General features: G+C 39.4%; 1 protein-coding gene across 3 annotated transcripts in view; it reads right to left on the bottom strand.

The window, feature by feature from the left end:
• Positions 1-15,327, bottom strand: part of rcor1 (REST corepressor 1) — a 120,385-nt gene that overhangs the window by 23,777 nt on the left and 81,281 nt on the right. For all 3 annotated transcript variants that reach the window (XM_080202541.1, XM_080202542.1, XM_080202540.1), the window contains exons 4-7: positions 10,350-10,402; positions 3,572-3,733; positions 2,006-2,127; positions 209-293 (exon numbers count right to left, since the gene is read on the bottom strand). In XM_080202541.1, coding sequence (XP_080058667.1) covers positions 209-293; positions 2,006-2,127; positions 3,572-3,733; positions 10,350-10,402 — 422 coding nt within the window. The remainder of the gene's footprint in view (positions 1-208; positions 294-2,005; positions 2,128-3,571; positions 3,734-10,349; positions 10,403-15,327) is intronic.

The following is a 15,327-nucleotide window of genomic DNA, read 5'->3' as shown; positions in this document are numbered from 1 at the left end:
TGTTATAAAAGGAAATTACTCAAATAAGGCAATTCATTCAAATTTTACAATCCACAGTGATATTAATTTGCACAGTTCTGCATTTGATATTTTGGTAAAAATCTGAAATGTGCCAAATCAATTTCTATCTACCTTTACGGGTTTTCTATGACAATATTCCTGCAAGTAAGCGTACAGCTGATCTGAAAGTGTAACAAAGCCAACTCACCTCTTTTTTTGCCTCTTTGCTTGGCTCAATTTCACTGTCAATGATACTGGTTGTACTTGCATTGGTCTCTTCATTCTCATCACCACTGCAAAAGGAAACAGGACTTGTAGATGAATCACTAAGTTACTATGCAAAAACAATACCCAGACCCAAATTACACAACTGCCGTAAACAGAAAAATAGCAAGAAAGCCACACGATTTTCAGTTCTGTATAGAGAAATATATAATTCATTCTTTAATCTAAAAATTTAGAGTATTGTTAATTCAAATTAAACCATGCAAAAACAAATTACAATCAAAATGAGGACAGTTTGTGAATTTAAACAAGCACAGGTACAGGAATAGGCCTTTAGCCTCTCATACCTGTTGCTGAAATAATTGGTACTCAGTTAATTTGAATACAAGTTTCCTAACCAACTTAATCCTATTTAGTGAATTCTGTTGCTCAGTTCAGATTCAAACATTATTCACTTAGACCACAGGTGCACAACTTTCATGGCTATCTTACTGGAAACGGTAAATATGCTCAAAGCTTGGAACGGTCCTGTTGTTCAATTTTAGATCAACAATGTCAAAAACTACTACACAAATTCTAGATCCACACACAAGGAAGCAAGTAACGTTCTGACAAAAAGCATTCACAACTGAGTGAGTGATAAAATTTCTGAAATTCTACCTCAGTCAGAAAACTTATTTAACATTGATAAAGCTGTTCCCCATTACATCTGCATCCAATGTTATTAGCCTTCATGAATAAAATGGTCATGGGGAGAAAAAACTTAAAGTGTAAAATTATCCTCAGTCTACGTTGGGACTACCAGGGGAAAAAAGCTGTTGGCGATTGAGAACTCTAGAAGGGCACAATGTAGTGTTCTTGATCTGACTGTAACCTTTCAAAAAAAACATGGATCACTAAGTGTCTGAGGAGAGCGCAACATCTGAAACAGAAAACTCATCATGAGAGTTGACAGCTGCAGAGTCCTCACGTGAATATCTGCATGTTAATATAGAATCCATTGGCAATACTAATTCAACCTGCTGGCATAGGTGGCAGCAGGACCTAACTATTGAGGATTTTGCCAACAGAGAATTCTGAAGCAGCAAAGCTCTGAGCATCTGCTCTCTGTTGTTTACCAGATTTCATGAGGTTTGAACCTATTGTTGCTATTGATAAGGAAGTCATTACTTTCAGACACTGATGCTATAACAGAAGATGATATTATTACATGAGATTAAGGATGAAAGTCAAAAAAACGTGAATCCAGCATGACAAAGGTCACTTTCTGTACGCCAACTGAGGAAATGGCTCAAAACAAAATCTTCCAAATGAATTTTATTTTTGAATGCAATTAAATGCACTTAATTGCACTAACAGGAAATCATTTCACAAACCATCACAATTTTGGAAACAATTACTTGCGGAACTCCCAGAGAAATGAAGAAGTGAGTAAATAAGTCAACGCCAGCCCTTAAAAGGCAAATAACTCATCCATGCAAGAAAATGACGTTTTTGGCGTGAAGAGCTTTGAACACTTTAGATATACGTCATTCAGTTATAAATTGACCAGCTCCAACCCCTTCCTAATGACCTATTTTGTAGCCTGCATACATTTCAACATGAAAGCAAATTCACCCCTTTATTAGCTATTTTTATAATGGGATTAAAAACTGGCCACATGGCATCGTTTTGAAGCATTTATTTATTCCAGTGCTTCATATTAGAGAATATTTATTGCATGATTCATTGACTTCAGCAACTCATCCTAACCAGATAAGCTGGGTATGCATTTATTTACCTTCCGTCCTTATCCCGTTTCATCTGTTTGCGAGCATGACGATCCATTACACTAGTCTTGGTCCGTGTCTTCTTCCATGAGTAATAGAACTTTACCAGGCTAGCTATAGATTTGTCAGGCAACTGCAGAGACATACATGGTTAACAAATTTTCTGAAATATAATCAAGTCTCAAAAATCCAGTCAGTGCAACTACCTCTCAGTTGTGGCTTTAATCAAACTAAAATGCTTATCAGTTGATTCAAAACTGAATGATAGATTTTTTGGGCGTTAACATAATCAAGGGATAAAGGGATAGGAATGGCAAAGGAACTGATGTTCAGGCATTGTAATACTGAATGGCAAAGAAGGTTGGAAGGGCTATATGGCCCACGCGTGCTCCTATTTCTTATGGTCTTGTGGAATTCTACATTCCCTCATAATAAAAATACAAATTAATGTGATCCGATAGATCACTAGGCAAATGCATTACCTTTGGCTACACTACTAAGCCAAAGGTAGATCTCAGGTACAATCCCCAGATTGTGCCAATTTAGCTGATTTCAACCAGGGCAGCAATATGAGTATTGCAATTAATCCTGGTACTCCTGCACTTGAGTGGAGGGCTAACAAAATTTTTCTCCAATGACATTGGCTGAATGTTGCACATAAGTTAAGCATCTGACTACTACTGTCAAATCGTCTATCGATAACATATATTTTTATATATATGTTCATATATAAAAATGATAGCCTTTTGTATGAGTGTATCATATGGTTGTTGCTATCCCAACATGGGTACTACCTTTAAATAATTTGGGTAGAAGCATAAAAACAGAAAATAGAAGGAGTAAGCCATTTAGCCTTTTGAGCTGAGCCTGCTCCACCATTCAGTTTGAGCATCAAAATTTCAGCATTCTCAGTTATGATCATTTATTTGTGGATTCCAATCCTACTCAGATGTGCTCCTGTAACTCTTTTTCCATTACACTGATGACTGTAATGGTGCCACTTCATGTTCTCATCTGGACCTGGAAAAAATGATCAATTTTGCTTCCAATTTCCACTCCTCTCTCATCTTTGCATGGTCCATCACTGATGCTTCCCTTCCTTGATCTGTCTCCATTACTGGTGATTAGCTGACTATCAATATTCATTACAAACGCACCGACTCAACTACCTCAACAACAGCTCCTCACATCCTAGTTCCTATAAGGACTCCAGTTCATTCTCCCAGTTTTTTCTGCTTCCATAACATTTGTTCTGACGATGCTTGCTTTGAAAATGCTGGTCTTTTCTGTTCTTGTTCCACTAAACTGTGTCTGCTTGTCTCAAGCTCAGTCTCTCAGATAGGAAAGGTACATCATACAAAAGGATGAGGAAAATATGCACAAAAGGCTGAACTATATCAATGTTCAAATCATTTATATTTAGCATTATATGGCCACTAAGTTCCAGCAATCACAGACAAATATACATACTCTGCACACAGACATAACTAAATATAATTTTTTAATGCAACTTATAATAATTGTCATAAATTTAGTTTTTAATAAACTGAATGCTAGATCAATTAATTTCTTCCTACCATTTGCTGAATTCTGTGGAAGGTTTTCCCATGGAAACTAAATGCTTGTTCAAAGAGGACCCGGTCCTCCACAGTCCACTCATCTGGAAATGGTGTGAAGTTCGGAAGGTCAGACAAGGACTTTTCAATATTGTGTTTGTGCCAAAACAGCATACCTAAAGCCTACGGAAAATTAATTTAATGAGTACAAATAGAATCCACAACATATTAAAATTAAATGCATTGTACTTTGAAGCAAGAGAGGGGACTGGAACAAAATCCTAAGATGGCAGACAGGTGGCAAAATAGAATCTGAAATTGTCACTCAATTGTAGACCTGCACGAATAGTGACTCAGTTTGGCCATTCATTAGTAAAACATGATGACAGTCTATGGTACCTTTTTGGGTCACGAGTATTTTTCATTTATAATAAAGATTCTTATTTATAACTGGGCTACTCACTCAATTGTAATTTTAAATTAGAAAAAAATTCCCATGTCAGTCATTGCCCAGCTGGCAGCACTTCCTCCTGAGTCAGAAAGTTGTGAGTTCAAGTCCCACTCCAGCATAAAAATTAAAAGCTAACACTATAGTGCAGTACTAAGAGATTGCTATCCCGTCTTTTGCACAAGTGGCTAAACTGAGCCCAGCTTTTCTGCTCAACCGAATATAAAATTTCAAAGGTCAATGTATCCTTCCAATGACCTCAGTAAAAACAAATTATCCTGTCATCACCATATTGCTGTTTGTGGGACCTTGCTGTGATTAAATCATCTGCCTCATTCCCTACATTATTTCTGATATCATTGATGTTAAAAGCACTTTGGGATTTCATGTGATGACGACAAATGCTATATAATACAAGTTTTTCTTTCATAACCTACATCTAATCACTGTCAGCTTGTTGTAGCTCAGGTTAGAAATTCAAGTGGTTGCTAAAGCCTGTCTGAATCATAAGCTTTGCATTTTGAATTTGGCTAAGATAAGCATGATAGGCTTCCCTTCAGATATAATTCAAATGACCCACTAGGGAGCTTTTATCAAACAACATTTATTTCAGAATGTAGTCAACACGTATAGTAAGAAAATTAGCAAGAACTTTTATCAATTACAAACAAGAAACAAAACTAACATAATGTATAATCTTTAACAAAGATATCTAATGTGTTCCAATCAAACTAATCTCCATAAACAACCCTTGCCATAGGCAAAACCCTTTAAACAGGTGGAATACAGCAAAGTCTACTGCTCACGTGATAATGTAAATTGAGTCCTTTGGTTGAGGTCTGCAGTTCTCTGGATTCACTGAGCAATTTGAAGACAAGACAGCTTTCCAAAACACTCGAGACATTCTGGTCTAAACGCTACACCCCCCCCCCCCCTCAAATAACAGCAGATTTTCATCCTTCAGGAAAACAATAGAATTTCCAAAAAAAAAGGAAGCAAGGCTTCTCTTTTACCTAACCAACAGAATTTCCAAAACCACAGGGAAAGAAGGAAAGCACTTCTTTTTAAGCTTGTTGTCCCTTCTAAAACTAAAACTCAAGCCTGCAGCTCCAAACCGAAAATGAAAAACTGTCCAAAAATAATGACCATCCTGCTAACAATGTAGGATTGTAAAACTAATCCCAGAGTAAACACAAACAACCCCATTCAAGCCACTTAAATAGCAATAAAAGGACATTTCCAGTCAAGTTGGCAACAATGACATCACTGAAGCTGAGAGCTGTAGAAATCATACTTTTTAAAAATTTTCTTAAAGGTATACTAATGTCACAGCTAGTTACAGCTGGCTGGTCAGCTCACTAGTTGAGAAAGCACCTACTGTCTATTCAGACAGACTCATTTAAATGAGAACACACTCATGTTCAGAATGGGAGACAGCGGGCAGAATAAAGAGTGGTTCTAACACTTGCCATGAAACTGGGACTAGCAAATTTAATGTAAACAAGTTTTGCCACCTTCAAAGCAGCTGCTTCAATCTCTTTACAAGTCATATTGCATTGCATGATGTATTTATTAAACGAAAATCTTGTAGTTTCATGTGTTATTTTGAAATAGGACCATTTAGTAAGGTATGACACAATCGGAAGCTAGCTAGGAGTGATCCTGACTAGTTATCCTTTAGAAACTACTTAGGGCTAAGTCAACCACACAATCTCTACCAAAACTTCCCTAAATGCACAAAATGCTTTTTCTTTGCCACCAATTAGCTAGGTTACAGACATTTTGCTTAAAACAAACTTCATGTTCTATAAGCTTTGGACATTGATGTATAACCTGGCATCATACTATTACATTGTCCCTCTGCAATAATCAAGTACACTCACAGCTATGACATAACTAAGCTCTATATTTTGCCAACTGCAGAGTCATTTTTAACGTTTAGCTGCATTTCAAGTTTCTAGACACAATCTTGTTTGTATTCCATAAGTGTTATCCAATAGTACTTAATCAGACGATCAGGAAATCTAATCCACAGCATTAGACTAATTTGAAGCTGTACTTTGCATATAAGAATGAAGCAAGTGATCATATTTAGCACAAAGAAAACAACAGAAAATAAACAGTTCTCCCATTCAAAAAGGGTACATGAAAATATTTGCAACTCTGATGTTCCTATATGCTGGCATAGCATCTCAACGATGTGGGAATGCCGGCGTTGGACTGGCGTAAACACAGTAAAAAGTCTGACAACACCAGGTTTTAGTCCAACCGATTTATTTGATAATACTCACAAGCTTTCGAGGGTCCCCTCGAAAGCTTGTGAGTATTATCAAATAAATCGGTCGGACTAAAACCTGGTGTTGTCAGACTTTTTACTGTGTTATAGCATCTCAACAACAGGGAAATAAAAATTGCTCCACATGCCATGTACAGAAGTACATTAAAGCCAATCACAATAGAATTAACATTGCCAAAAAGTAGTCTGCAGCCCAAAACATCTCTGCCCAACCTCATCACCACTTTCAATGCTGCTTTATTGGACAAAGTGGAATGGGGTGCAGGAAGGTTCGGAGTTAAGGCAGTAAGATTTACAAAGTGAATTTCTGGAATGGTTTTGCTCTTTGAAGTTTATTCTCCACAGACATGATATACTAAATATCCAATGTTTTGGCCAGGGTGGAGATGGGATGGGGAAGAGAAAGAAAGGATTACAGGCACTTGTTGAACCACAACGCAATCCTTAGTCTTTCAGGCAAGGAGGGGTTCAAGATCAGACCATCTTGCACAGATTTAATTCCGTGTCCATTTTAAAAGCTACATATTCTGTCCTTTTTATATTTCTACTCTAAACTTTTGTACCCATATCGTGGATGAAAACTGTCCAAGTAAACATGCTATGCCATATCTTACATCTTCTTGCCAATGGTGGTGCTCTAGTAAGACTGATCATTCTTCTGATATGTACTGCTGCAAGCTGCCATTTTAACAAAATGTTGTTTTTTCTTGAGGTACTTGCAAATTTTAGACTCAGGCCCAAAACAATTCAAATGGCTTACTCATTTTGTGGTGAGGAGGAAGTAACAGTCAAGCAATTCTTCAATACTCAAAATTCACTTTCAAATGCTTCACTCTCAGAATGCTGTTTGGCAGCAAGAGGCATGAACTCCTCTCCTCGCGCAGTTGTCTCCATGCAAACAAAGACATTATTATCAATTATTTGGGCCGGGGGGGGGGGGGCGGCGGTGGTGGGATGGAGTCAGAGCTTGAAGGAGAAGTGGACTAAGCAGTAACCCTGAATCAAACAAAAATTGCTCTGTTATGGGATAGCAAAACCTGTCAGGCATGGTAGAGAAGTGGTTAGATTGGTGGACAACTGATCCAATGGTCTATAACAAGAACTCTGGATATGAACTTCAATCCCATCACACCAAAAGGGAAATTTAAATTTGGTTAATTAAACAATCTGGAATAGAAAGCTACCATCAGTAATCGCTACCTGATTATCCAAAAAATCCAACAGATTTAGGGAAGGAGACATGCTGCCCTTACCCAATCTAGCCTATTTGTAACTTCAGTCTCACAGCAAAATGGTCAATTCTAACTGCCCTCTGAAATGGCCCAACAAGCAACTCTGTTGCATCAAAACCACAATAACAGACTGCAGTGATTCAAGATGGCAGCTTGAAGGGCACTAAATACTGGCCTCATAATAATGGATTACTAACTTCAAGAAATTCAGAACATTTTCTATTCGGATAGAAATGAAAATATACCACTTTAAACAGGGGTGAAGTACAGCATTGCTGGAATTCTTCCCCCTGCCCACCATGGAGACGGAACAACCAAAGGGTGGACAACAAATGTCCGTTGACCTCCGACGGGATCTGGTCTCAAGTCAAGTGAGGCCGTAAAATCCCGCCCCCATAAGTTATTGCTCCTGAACAAAAGTGTAGGCAAAATGAGATCTGACCTTATACAGCATGGAGTCAATAAGCAGCAAAGTATTGAAAAGGGGCACTGTTTTTTAAAATTTTTCATTGTTGAAAGTGGGCCTGTCCTACATGCAAGAAAAATAAGGTTTGATATAAAAATTGAAATGTCGATACAAAAACAAGACTGGAGAAAAATAAATTCAGCAGGAATGGGAGTAACCAGATTGTGGGGCATACTGTCACAAGAATTAAAGGAGTGGCTGCTAAAATGTCTTAGAACTGCTACAGAAATTAAAATTAGCACAAAAAGGGCAGCAAACACAAAAGGGAATGCCAGAAGACTAAAACTAGTTAGTTAGAGAAATGGTAGTGTAAACAGAGACCAAAAATAGTACATAGTCAAGGATAATGGAGATAGTGAATTGCCTATGATAGCATACACAAAAATGAGACATTGGATTAGATAATTATAGAAACAGAATTAGTGCTAAAAAAGTTGGCAGAACTTAGGTGGAAAAAGCAGCTAGTAGGGCACATTCTAAAATGTTGAGGTAGTCATAAAAATAAACACAAACTCTATAATCACAAATATATGAAATGGAAGCTATGCTAGAGGAGAGGCAGGCATCCAAACTTCTGAAATTACTGGTTAGACAGTGATTTGTCTAACTCAGTTTGCAATAGCAAGGAACTGAAGAGCATACAGGATGCAGAAAAGATTAAATAAAAATTATGCTAGGGTGACAGGCTTCAATTATGGGAGAACACTAGAAGCCGAGATTATTTTTTTATGGGATGTGAGCATCAACGGCAAGGCCAGCATTTACTGCCCATCCCAAATTGCCCTTGAGAAGTTGGTGCTGAGCCGCCTTCATGAACCACTGTACTTCATGCAGTGTAGGTACTCATGCTGGGAAAGAAGTTCCAGGATTTTGAGCCTGTGACATCAACGGTGATATGGTTCCAAGTCAGGATGATGTGTGGCTTGGGCGGGAACTTACAGATGGTAGTGTTTTTGCCCTTGTCCTTCTAGGTGTTACAGGTTGTGGGTTTGGAAGGTGCCAACAAAGCAGCCTTGGAATGTTGCTGCAAAACATCTTGTATGTAATTCACATTGTTGCAATTGCATGTCGATAGTGAAGGGAATAAATGCATGACTTGGTGGTTGGACAGCCGATTAAGTGGACTGCTTTGTTCTGGGTGGCACTGAGTTTCTTTAGTGATGCTTAAGTGGAGAGTATTCCATCACAGTGATGACTTATGAAATAACTGACTGTATTTATATAGCACCTCTTTTTCAAGATGCTTCACATGGGCATAATCAAAAGAATGCCAAACAAAAGGTGGTGAAAATAAAAGCTTGGTCAAATGCAACAGGTTTTGAGGAGGATTGGAGGGGGAGAGGAATGTACAGACGTTTAAGAAGGGAATCTCGATGGCAGGAAACACATGGTCAGAGTCATGGGTACAGACAATTTTGGAATAAATTAGTCATAAAGCTGGAAGGAGTGAAAAACATAGGGTGGTGTCACAATGAAATCATTAGGCAATAATTTTACCTTTGAGGCTCTTGGGACAGGGATGCATTTGGTGGCTAGAGTAAAGGGCTTTGATATGGGCAAAAGATGATGGCCAAAATTTTCCCATATGGAATCATCACAGGCAGGACAGAGAACTCGACAGACAGCTAAAAAGTTAGTTTACCTCGGGCAGTAATTTCCGATCACAGGATAGACATGACTGGAAAATCCCACCCAATGACTTCAGCCTTTCCAATACTAAGTTGGAAGAAACTGCAGATGTTTGACAAGCAGTCTGACAACAAAGAGGCAGTGGAGAAATAGACTGAATGCTGTCAACACAAGTTGCTTCCACGTCTGCAGATGAAATCAGCAACGGGAGTACGCAGAGGACAAAAAAGGATCCGATTATTGACAGATCTCCAGATAATAGTGCAGGGACAGCAAATAATCCTTGCAGTTATTCTGCCTATAAGCAGATAGGTAAAAATAAAATTGAGTTAGAGCATTCCACTGAACGGGAGAACAGAGGAGAGCTGGAGAAGGATGTAATGGTCTTCCAAATTAAACAATGCTGCGAGATCAAGTAGGGATCACACTATGGTCGGAGAACATGCGTTTATGTTCAATCTAGTGCTGTGGCAGGGATGCAAGCCTGATTGGAGAAATTCTAATGGAGCATATTCAACAAAAAGGAAGGGAAATTGAAGATGACACAGTAAGTCAGATGAAGTTGAAAATGGGTTTTTCATGGGCAAGGATGTGATGACAGTTTCCAAACAGAGGGGTCAGCATCAGAGGAAGGTAGCCATATTCAATGTCAGTTAACATGAGGGCAGCAAGGAAAGTTTGGTGATCAGCAGATTAGTCAGACTCAACTCAAGTCTAAATTTTATTACCTGTTCCATGTTGTAGCCATGCTTCTCTTTGGCTATTGAAATGTACTCATCCACTGAAAATGCAAAAAAAAGTTTAAATGTTGACGACTTTAAATTAGCATATTTAATGGCAATTACTAAAAAAGATCACTTTCATCACCTGCATGTTAACATACTGAATCACTCATCCCACTATAGAACCAATCCAATTTTTTATTCCACTTAAATCAATGGAATGAAATGGGGAGTTAAGAGGTCAAAGCAATCCACTATCACCCTTGTGACAAAGAAAAAATTATTCCCACATCTTTCAGTTTACACCAATGTATCATCTTACTAACTACTTAGACTTGAGGGGTTGTAAACATCAATGAAAATATACATCAGTATACACAAAACTGTACTTCAGCATATGAGCAGCTACAAAACAACTGAGATACAACTTAAAAGCTTGCTCTTATGACTAAGAATCACATCCTTGGCTATAAGAATTTCCTCCTTTTAATGCAATCTTGCTCCATGATGCTCCAGCATTGAACATATTTAAGGGTGAGATAAACAGCAGAGAATCAAGGGATATGGGAAGCAGGCAGGATGGACTTGAGCTGCAAGACCAACAAACATGATCATACTATCATAGTGAATACTGCAGTAGGTTCGAGGGGCTACATGGTCTACTCCTGTTTCAATTTGTTATGCTCTCAACGAAGAGTCTGGATTAATGAGATAAAACAGTTGTAAAACAGAAACTTCTGCCAACTGACATGTCAAACAAATTTGGTGAGAATATTGATAATGATTAATCATTGAGCACTATTAAATGTTTCCTTCCAACCAGTGATTTACAAACTCCAAAGTCACAAACTTGTCATCAGATAAACAAACCCACTTAAATGCTCAGGGCTACTTCACAGGTTACAATAAGGTGAGAATTTCTACAAAGCAGGAAGCAACAAAAATCAAGTTGATCTGAATGCGTCAACTTCATTTCCTTAAATTTCTTACTCTTCATAGAGCCATAGAAAACTTATGGTGCAATAGGCATTCGGCCCATCTTGTCCATGCCTGCCCAGGAACACCCAGGTGCTTCTTCTATTCCCATCTTCTTGCATCAGGCCCATAACCTTGTAGCTTATAGCACTTAAGGGGCAGATCCCGGTACTTTCAAAAAGAGTTTATGGTCTCTGCCGCCACCATTATTCCAGGTAACGAATTCCAGACATCCACTATTTTGTAAAATGCTATAAAAATTCTAGAAGAAAAACTACTTTTAAAAAATAAACAAGATTTTCTTTTGTTGATCAAGTCATAAGTTGCTGCGTTTTCCTTCTTTTGCATAAAAAGTTTGACTCAAAAGAATCGACAAAAATGCACAGTGCAGAAGTTTCTAAATCAGTCACAGTTGTAGCTGAAAGTCAGTGTATTCCAAACTTTACAAACATAACCTGTAAAATTACAGTTTTGCCAGTGAAGCCTTGCCCAGGTGCTGCATTTTTAATCAAGGGCTGAACATAAAAATCTGTTTTTCTTGCAACTGTAAATGGATGAATACACTTACAATTCTAGCAACAAATCTTTAGTCGCAATACCAGAGGTGATGTTGTCTATCTGCTTTTTTACCACATGGTTTTTTGTAAACATTGGGCCCTATTTTATCATTTTGATTCTAAGTGCTGAGCGGACACGAAACTGGGAGTGTTTCACATCCAATTTTTGGACCCATTTTCAAGCACCCGCATAATCACTGTCTGGAACAATATCAGCGAACTCGAATCGTGCTGGGCGGGGCTTAAGGCATCTGAAATTCTGCAACTTCAATCGGCACCTCAAACTGCGGACGCGCAGAGAAAAATGACAGAACGCTGCTCCCCTGCCACCGTTGCTCCTGGGCCAAATAATGTCTCCTCCTGGCCCCCACAGGCATTGCCCCAACACCACTGACCCCCTTATCCTCCCAACCTCTCTGCTGCCCACACCAAATGGGCCCCTCCCCCCAGTCCGATCTCAGGCAGAGTGGCAGCGGACCCCAGCCCTTGCCCCTCTGATCTCAGCAGAGCTCCATCAGACCCAACTCCATCCCCTGCCTTGATCTCAAGCAGAGAGCCCTCCGATGCTTTGCACTTGCCTCCTCACTAAATGAAGCGCCTGAATTAGACTTGTGAAGCATGTCTGTTTCATGCCGATTCTGGATGGGCAAACGCAGCAGTAAAGGGGAAAGTGCCAGCAAGGTTGGGTATGCAGCCCATTAAGTCAATTTAAATGCATGCAAATGCATTTAATGGCCATCACGCCTGTTTCAGGCATGGTACCAATTACAGCCATTTTCGGGCCTTGGTAAAGGGGGGACCAGCGTGGAGGCAGATTGTGCACCTCACCTCATGCCCCACGTTATACCAAGTTTTGGCCCTGCCCCTTGACACTGCCTGATGGACAGTGCCAAGGTGCCCCTGGGCATAGACACTTTGCCCCTTGGGCACAGGCTGGCACTGCCAGGGTGGCCATGCCCAGGGGGCATCACCCTCCACCACCTAACCATCTGGGGGGCCTCCAATTGCCCCCCTTCGTTCCAACAGGAATGTGGGGAGCTACTCTAAACCCCAGAATGAAGTACTTTCTGGCGGGGTGGGAGATCCAAATGAGGGCTGGCAAGTTCCCAATAATGAAATGCAAAACATATTTAAATTACATTAAAAAAGATTCAAATGACTTACCTGTCCTCCTGCCACTTTCCAGAGTGGTCTGGACTCTGACTGTTCTCTGGCTCTGGGAGATGCGCATGTGTTCTCGGCGCATGCACAAATCCCGGAAAAAGGCTGATGACATGCATCTCCCAGCCCGACCCGCGGGTCATGATGGGAGAATCGCCCCAGTGGGTTCTCAGTGATATCCAAGGGTGACCAGATGTCTTGTTTGGCTGGGACAGTCCAGATTTTTTGACTGAGTCTCGATGTCCAGTTTTCTCCAGGTTGCTTAAATGTTTAGGTTTTCAATCTCCTATAAATTGCCCCATATATTCAATTTCATTCCATCAGTATTTCCAGTAGAGTGAAACATAACCCAGAAAAGACTATTCCAGGACTTGGAAAGGATCATGCCGCTTTAAGTACATGTTTCTCTATGCATCAAAAACAGCATGAACGAGATTATAAAATAGAGGATTTCAGCACTGAATTACCTTGATTTGAACCTCCAAATCTTTGAAAATGATAGGACTATGAAATGTGGGATGGATCAAACTAGACGAGCCCATCACTTATTCTGGTTCTCGATTTGCAGCTCAGTAGAAGAAATGCCAAAAAGGAAATATGCTAAATACAAGGCATATTCTGCAACCCACAATGAGTAGGCACAACAGTTTTATCTATTCTAAAAGCAAAATGCAGATGCTAGAATCTGAAACAAAAACAAAATGCTGGAAAATCTCAGCACCAGAGAGAGAATAGAGCCAACATTGAGATGACTGCGTCAGAGCTAGTTTTATCTATTCCATTGTTTTTAAAAAAGTACAAAAAATATATTAAGTTACAAAACAATTCAGATCTTGTTAGCACTGGACTATAATCGTGATTTAGAAAAGGCTATTGCAAGCCAACCGTGATGCCTGCACTTCATGTGCAATGACATTCAATGATGGAAATGGATGAGGTCAGGTCTCAGCACTGTCATCTGCTGCATATTACATTTTACTTTGAGTCATTCAACTAAGGCTTATCTTGATAGAAAATCAAATTTTCCTCTGTTCTTGAACACAATAACATTTAAATCTAGGCATAAAGATTTAAGGCATAGTATAATAAAGAAATTCCAATAACAAGCAATCTAAGAATTTAACAATGTTAACTATATTTTTCTGTCCTGATACAGCTTACAAGGAGTGGTTTGTTTTAACTGTAGGCAAATGTTTACGTACCAAGTTGGTGCATGATATTTGACAATAACACTCAAACTTGCAAAAATGCCTTGCTTGTAGCATACATTTCCTGTACACATCCTGCCATCATTTTCAGTTATGTATTGCAAACCTATATATCACACTATTGATTTCTGGCTGATTTTCAGCCAGTAGAGACAAGGAATAGGCAAGTGGCAGAAAGCAACAAACAAGAAACTTGTAATGATTCATTAAGCTACAATAACTTGCATTGATATATCTTCAACATAGTAAAATCAGGTACTTCACATGAACATTACGAAATAATATCAAGTTTTGAAGGGGACATGAATAGTGAAATTAGGGCATATTCATCCCACACAAATACCAGACAGGCAGTGACTGAGGGACAATCTAAAGAATCCCAACTGGCAACATCCTGAGATTCACCTTTAACTACACACTGAACTGGGTCAGCCACATAAACACTGCCTACAAGAGCAGAACTGTGGCTGGGAATTCCAAGTAACCTGAGTCCCTAAATTCTGTCCACCATCTACAAGGCGCAGGTCAGAAGTGTGATGGGATACGCTTCACTTGCCTAGATGAGTGCAACTCTCAAGAAACTTGATACCAACCACGACAAAACAGCCCACTTGATTGGCATCTCATCTGCCACTGATACACAGTGCAAACGTATATACCATCTATACGATGTACTGGAGAAACTCAAGGCTTTTTTTGACAACATCTTCCAAATCTGTGACTTCCCCCAGCTAGGGCAAGGATGCATAAGAAGTCTACCATTTGGAAGCTCCCCTCCCAATGATTTGGAAACATATTGCTGTTCCCTTACTGTCACAGCATCAAACTCCTGAAACTTCTTCCCCAGTGGCACTATGGGTGTACGTGCACCACAGGGACTTCAAATGATTCAGCAAAGTAGTTCACCACCATCTTCTTGGGGATAATTTGGGATGGGCAACAAATGCTAACCTTGCCAGTGATGCCCACATCCAACAATAGAGAAGAAAATGACCAAAAGATAAGTCAAAGTAGCAGGCGAGGGGAAGAGGTGCAGAGATTTTGGGAGGGAATTGCACAGCTTATGACTTTGGTTCAACCGTC

Source organism: Carcharhinus amblyrhynchos, chromosome 14 (assembly GCF_965287045.1).
Source record: "Carcharhinus amblyrhynchos chromosome 14, sCarAmb.v2.hapA, whole genome shotgun sequence".
NCBI lineage: Eukaryota > Metazoa > Chordata > Chondrichthyes > Carcharhiniformes > Carcharhinidae > Carcharhinus > Carcharhinus amblyrhynchos.
This window is presented reverse-complemented; position numbering and strand designations above follow the sequence as displayed.